The following is a 6,627-nucleotide window of genomic DNA, read 5'->3' as shown; positions in this document are numbered from 1 at the left end:
AAATTACGATTTGGTTATATTTACTTTGTTTAATATTAATCCCTTAGAAATTTATCTATTTATATATATATATATATATATATATATATATATATATATATATATATATATATATATATATAAACCTGTTAAACAGGTGGTTAGAATTTGTCCTTTTGGAGAAATATTTTTGGCAAACTCTGAAAAAAAATCTATTCCACTCTGCAGCCATTAGAAAAGTGCAGCTCTGCAAATACTGTGTCCAGATGATTATTACTGCCTACAGTCCTAACCAGTCACTTGCTTTAAGTAATTTATAACAGCTCCTGAATTTATGGATAATTCAGTCAAATAAATTTTTCAATATTTAGAGCATTGAAATTACATATTTACTTTACTCATTTAGCTTTTGCAATGAGTTTTTCTGTATTTCACAAAAGTACCAAGTACTGTATGAAGTATTATTTCAGTGATTGTACAACACAATCTAACCTCATCGGACATCAGTGTAGCGATTGCTCTGCCAATCTCATGATATGACTTCGCTTTGCCTTTGGGTCCAAGCAAGATGAACAAAAACCTGTATAGTGAAGCAAAACAGGATAAAGAAGAAAGTACAGTAATCAGTTGTTATTTCAAAGAAAAACATAAATTGTGTGTAAAATGTAAAAAGGTGTTTACAAATTTGCCTAATTTCTTTCTTATAAAATGCTTGTTGTGGAGTTGTTTTCAGAAAGAATGCTCATTCTGCACTGATGCATGTTTCAGGTCATTTTTAGCTTTGCATGTTAGCAACCTTGTAGGAACAGGGACTTCAGTCAATGCTCCCAGCATCACCGCCTGCTGCAGACGAACAAATGCCACAAAGGGGGCATCCAGAAAATCCACCTCTCCCACCAGCACGTTGGAGGCCTCCGCGTCTCTCGGCAACTTCTTCATGAACTTGTTTTTCAGCTGAAATGAACAACAGAGAAAAAAAACGGACAAAGTTCAAGTTTAAATTAAAGCCCTATATCAAACAGGACAGTTTCTTTGGTGTAAATGCCAAAACCAGAAAGTTAATTTGTTTAATAAAAAGTCTGTACTTTCTCCACACTGAGATGGGGAGAGGTACAGTACAAAGACCTGCTGAGCTATGAAGGTTCAGCATTTATGGAAAAAATGTAATACTTTAGCTGGGATTAATTACATTTTATTATACATTTTATCATACCAAGATATACATAACTGGAAAATCCTGGAGGATGATGGATGCCACAATAAAAGAATAATTGACTCATGAAATAATGTTTTATTAATTCATTTTTCTTTTGGGGTTTTTACAGCACTAGTGGCTAATTTTTCTGACAGTAGGTTGACAGGAAAGGGGGTATGAGAGAGGGGGAGAGATATGCAGCAAAGAAACACAGGTCAGATTCAAAACCGGTAAGCCGCCTTGAGGACTAAGGCCTCGGTATATGGGTCGTGCGCACTAACCACTGCGCCACCTGCACGCCCATGAAATAGTTATTTAAATGTACAGGAACATTAAATAATTGATGAAATCGTGTAATAATTACATCAAATGAACTCTGCATTTATTTCAAGTTTGAATAAATCAATGTTTCAGTAACTGTTTCATAACCTACTTATTAACTGTATCAGCATCATCAGTGACCCCTCACACCTCCACCATAGACTGTTCTCCCTTGGAAGAGGCTTGGCAGCATCTGCTGCAGGACCAGCAGGTTCTGCAACAGCTTCTTCCCCACTGCCATCTGACTGTTAAGCTGTTCAACTCTAAATATGACTATGAATCACACTTGCAACATAATTTTTGCACTACCAACGTGGCTGAAACGTTTATAATCCTTTTAAATAGGACACAACTTCTATTGCATTTTGCACCATATTCATTTTGCACTGCACTGAACCTTTCCATGTTAATGTCCTTTTGCACCATTAATTTTAAACTAGTCTCCTTTTCTTCTACTGTGTTTATATTCTGATCACTGCTGCACTTTATATTGGTAAAGTTCATTTCACTGTTGTAAGCTGTATTCTCATTTTGTATACATTTTGTGTATACAAAATCAGAATAAAGTTTGTCTAAGTGTAAGTATATCATGGCACTAACCAGTGTCCATAAAAAATATACATTTTACTTGATTTACAGTACTCTTTTTGAATACATTTGTCTTTTGTTGTTTTTATTTTTCTATCCCGGCACTCGCAATATTTTTTCAATTTTAAAGGAACTATGAGCAGCAACTGTGAAAGAATACAAATGCATGTACAGTGTTTTAATGCTAATTGATGATGAGGAGTTAAAAAACAAAACTAACGCATCTCTCCATTGCCTTGAATAGACTTTGTTCTGCATAATACACTGCAATTCAGGCCAAATGTCTCGTGGAGTTCTACGGATGTGATGTCAATTGATAAGCAACACGTCTAGCTTTGATACAGGAAATCATGGCTGTAGTAGTAGTAGAAGAAGAAATGGTTATTTCAAACACTGTCAGGGATAGGAATATTCTGCATTTAGCAAACAACCATCTACTTATATCCCACTAAAAGGTGAATCTGTAAACATTGTTACAGCGTAACCAGTGCAGTGCAGTGAATACAGCTTCTCTAAGAAGCGTGCGTTCCCGTTTGGCTGGTGGCTGCAGTTACCCACATCACCAGTCGAGTCACTCGTGACTTTCATTTTCTCATTCTGCCTCTGGTTCCTTTAATTTATCTGTCAGATTTTTAAAATTACAAACCTGTCGTTTTTTTGGAAATGCAAAGCAATATTAATTATTTTTTGTCAAAGATTGACCTGTAAAAGAAAATGTTAATAATATTAGTTTTAGAAAGCATGTTTGACCATTGATTTTTTTAAAGCAAACAGCAAAAATTAAAAACAGAAATAAAGCATAAACCTATATTTTCTTTGATGTAATGTTTAGCCATCAAATTTTTTCATTTCTGCCTTTAACACATCACACCTTAAACAAAATTGTTGGTAAGTTTGTTCCTTTAAATTAGGATTAGTTAGGTGATAAAACATAATCGTGCAGACATAATTTTTTTACTTAACAGAACTGTTTAGTTTTGATCAGATATAATGAGTAAACAAATCTTAATGATTTAGGTGAGATCCCTGTGGAATACTACCGTGGTACTTATTAACAATGGAAAACATTTACTAACAGTGACTTTAGGACCTCTGGTCCTTGGACGCCCTGTTGGGCGTGTCATTTTCAGAAATGGTTATTTATTTCCAGACAAAAGTGTGTCAACGATTTCTACACAACTGCAGTGGAAGTTGTGAAACTGATCAAAGGAAATATTTTTAATTGTGGCAGTCTGCTGTATGTCACCTCAACAGATCTAATGCCCTCATTGAATGACAAGGGTCAGTCTTAGAGATTTATTCAGGGCTGACCAGTGTTTATTTTTATGCGTTAGAATCTACAGCAGCATATTTAACCACAAGGATGTTATCTTCAAATTTCACTGGATGGAATTTTCAAATTTTGCAATGGGAGACACTTTTCTTTTATTCAGATTATTTCTGATGGCTTAGGAAAAATGCTGTGAGTAAAAGCAAACACCCTAAAAACTATCTGAATCACTCTTCTTTGCCAAATAGCATAATAACAGTCTAGTTGCCTGGAAACTATGTGTGAATCTCACTTATTTTCTATTACCATGGACTTAAATAACACATGAATATGCTTTAAACCAGGCATCCCCAACCTCGGTCCTCAAGGCCCACTGTCCTGCAGGTTTTAGAGGTTTCCCTGCTTCAGCACAGCTGATTTTAATTGAAAGCTGATTAACAGGCTTTTGGTCTTCTGCAATCTTTATAATCAGCTGTGCTAAGGCAGGGAAACCTCTAAAACCTGCAGGACAGCGGGCCTCCAGGACTGAGGTTGGGGATGCCTGCTTTAAACAATTCTATTACCGATCAGTCTGTATTTGTAGGTCAAACTCCCCTCCAGTCTTTTGCAGCCACTGACTGTTTTTCTACCACCAGGATAGGCCTTTATTAAGCTCCAGCTATTTTTTCCCCCATCATCTCAATTCATGATTCTGCTATTTGTGGACTTTTTGGTTCTGTTTAGGTTTCTTTTTCTAGTTTTCAATTACACTTTGATTTATTTCATTCTGTTTTCTCGGTAATTGGTTTCTTCTCCATTTTGTGTCATTGGCTGTGGCCAAATGTCTGCCCTAATCACTAAATAGGGCACTATATAGTGGTTAAGCCATTTTATATGAGTGTTTACATGTCAAGTGGAGGAAAAAATAATTGATTCAAAATTTCCCACAATACACCTTGAAAAGTAGTGAGATTTATATGTGTATATATTTATATCTTTATTATCTTGTGTGGTTTGTTGTCTATATATATATATATATATATATATATATATATATATATATATATATATACAGTATATGAAACTGTATCTGGAGCGTGTAACAAAAGTAATTTCCCTCTGGCATTATTAAAGTATTTCTGATTCTGATTCTCTGATCCATGGGCAATAGACGAGCAGATATATCCTAGAATGCTTTGAAAGGAGATCTCTCCTAGCAAAGAATTATGGGATTTGTTGTCACAGCGGCCCGCTGTCACTATCCAACAATGCCAACGAATAATAAAGAGATCATCCGCTTGAACAGTCAGTAAACTGAGTTAACTATAAAGCCCACTATATACTCCCAACTGTTTAAAGTGATTAAGGGATCTAGAGGTTAGGGTGGACATTCGGACACAGCCATTTTTGTTGTTCTCTAGTTAGATCTAAGCAGTGTTGTGTTTTCTGTGTTGCTCTCTGCTGCCCCGTTGTGCCAGTCTCCTTTTCCCTTTCTTCTAGTCTCTTCTATCCACACCTGCTCCATATCGGCTGATTAGCCCAGTCTTTGTTCGGCCTCCCATAAATAGACCTCCATTGTAGTTCCTTAGTGCTGGTTTCTCTTCATTGCTTCGATCCTCCAGTGTCTTTCTCCCTGGTGTCTCCTGGTTTTGGTTTCTTGTTTATTGTTCCTGGATTTGTGTTTCTGTTGCCATCTACATCTCATTAAATCCGCAAGAACTCATCTTTGCCTCCTTGTCTCTGCTCCTCCAGAGGTGCCAGAGTCCTTCAAGCCATTTCTCCATTCACTGTTCTCTCCCTACCACTGTCTCTGAATAGATTCACGACTTAGCCGTTCCATTTCAGGGTGATATCCAAAGCTTATCATTATGTTTTCCTGCTTTGAATGTCTTCAAAACTTGATTTCTAACCTTTTTTTTAGTCTTCACGATGCTGTTTATCAAGTACTCTCCCCTAACAGCTGCATTTCTGAAAAGAACTCTGCAAATTTTTTAAATTTAGGGTTGCCAGCGGAAAGGGTACAAAACAGTCTCCTTCCACTTAAAAGTTAAACCAAACTCTCTTAGTATTTATGACACTATTAATTTGCTCCTGTTCCTGTCCACATATTATCTCTACGTTATCAGTCATGAGAGGAAGTGTCTGAGGAAGCAATTCAGTTTAATAGATGTGTTTACTATTAATTTATCTCTTCTGTGCAAAAAGGAGCACACATAGATTTAGCTTGAACTAAACTTTTTTTTCCAAAGGTCTCCACTATGGTAAGTAAGTAAATAATAAATCAGATCAACTGCTTTACCAAGTATGGAAATACATTTCATTCTTAAGTAGATTTATTATACAAACTGGTTTGCTTTATTCAAAAAATGACTTAGAATTATATAAACAATGGGACTTAATTGAATATTGAATTTTGAATAAGACTTTTCTGATTTATGCCCCCCACATTTCCATATAACATCCCTGACCAGTTGGAAGAAGCTGAATTGACTATATTTTGAAATATTCAGCTAAGCTTCTGCTTTCCTCTCCATACAATACTGAATGACAAAAGATTGCAACATGTCACAAATGATGGTAGTTTGCTGATAAATGCTGCATATAAGAAAAAAAAGAGAAACATCGGAACATATTCTGTAATTTTGTGGAAATTTCCTTGACCTTTTTGTGACAGGTTGTTCTTGCCAGACCATAATTAAAGCCTTGTCTTCCACAGGTTTTACATATTAACCTTACAAGCAAACATTCATTTAAAAGTTCACACTCTTCTCATAAACCTCTAATTGTGCAATTGACAGAGTTAAGTTTTGGAAACTTTGCAACAGCCTAAAACAATCATGTCAGCTGATGCAATGTTGCACTTTAGACATTTTATTCCTGTTTCCAACCTGCAGCCTTTGTTTCCAGGGACTGACTTCCTCTAGGCTGTAGAGGATGACGTAACATCAGACTAACACCCTGCAATTTTGTCACTATATCCCATCTGGCTTTGCTTTCCACAAATCTTATTTCCATTAATAAGATATATTTAGCTAGTTTTTCTCACAGAAAATTTCAATAGAACTCTAAAGTTGAAAATATCAAAGAGTATAAAAGGCAATTGGAAGGAAATCACTGTCAGCTCTTTGCAACCTTTTCTTTTTCTTAGTAATAATGTAGCCAGGTAAAGTGCTTTTCCTGAAAAAAAAAATTAGAAAATGCAGCAATACCCCAAAGTAAAAGTGGGGTATTGCTACATTTATATATATATATATATATATATATATATATATATATATATATATATATATATATA

General features: G+C 35.4%; 1 protein-coding gene across 4 annotated transcripts in view; it reads right to left on the bottom strand.

The window, feature by feature from the left end:
- The window catches only part of LOC107103955 (electrogenic sodium bicarbonate cotransporter 1-like), an 84,780-nt gene that overhangs the window by 24,236 nt on the left and 53,917 nt on the right, over positions 1–6,627 (bottom strand). For all 4 annotated transcript variants that reach the window (XM_015403827.1, XM_015403828.1, XM_015403826.1 and 1 more), the window contains 2 exons: positions 776–933; positions 472–559 (listed from right to left, as the gene is read on the bottom strand). In XM_015403827.1, coding sequence (XP_015259313.1) covers positions 472–559; positions 776–933 — 246 coding nt within the window. The remainder of the gene's footprint in view (positions 1–471; positions 560–775; positions 934–6,627) is intronic.

Source organism: Cyprinodon variegatus, unplaced genomic scaffold (assembly GCF_000732505.1).
Source record: "Cyprinodon variegatus isolate N-32 unplaced genomic scaffold, C_variegatus-1.0 Scaffold1573, whole genome shotgun sequence".
Classification (NCBI taxonomy): Eukaryota; Metazoa; Chordata; class Actinopteri; order Cyprinodontiformes; family Cyprinodontidae; genus Cyprinodon; species Cyprinodon variegatus.
Note: the sequence above shows the minus strand (reverse complement) of the source record. Positions and strands in the feature narration are given on the sequence as shown.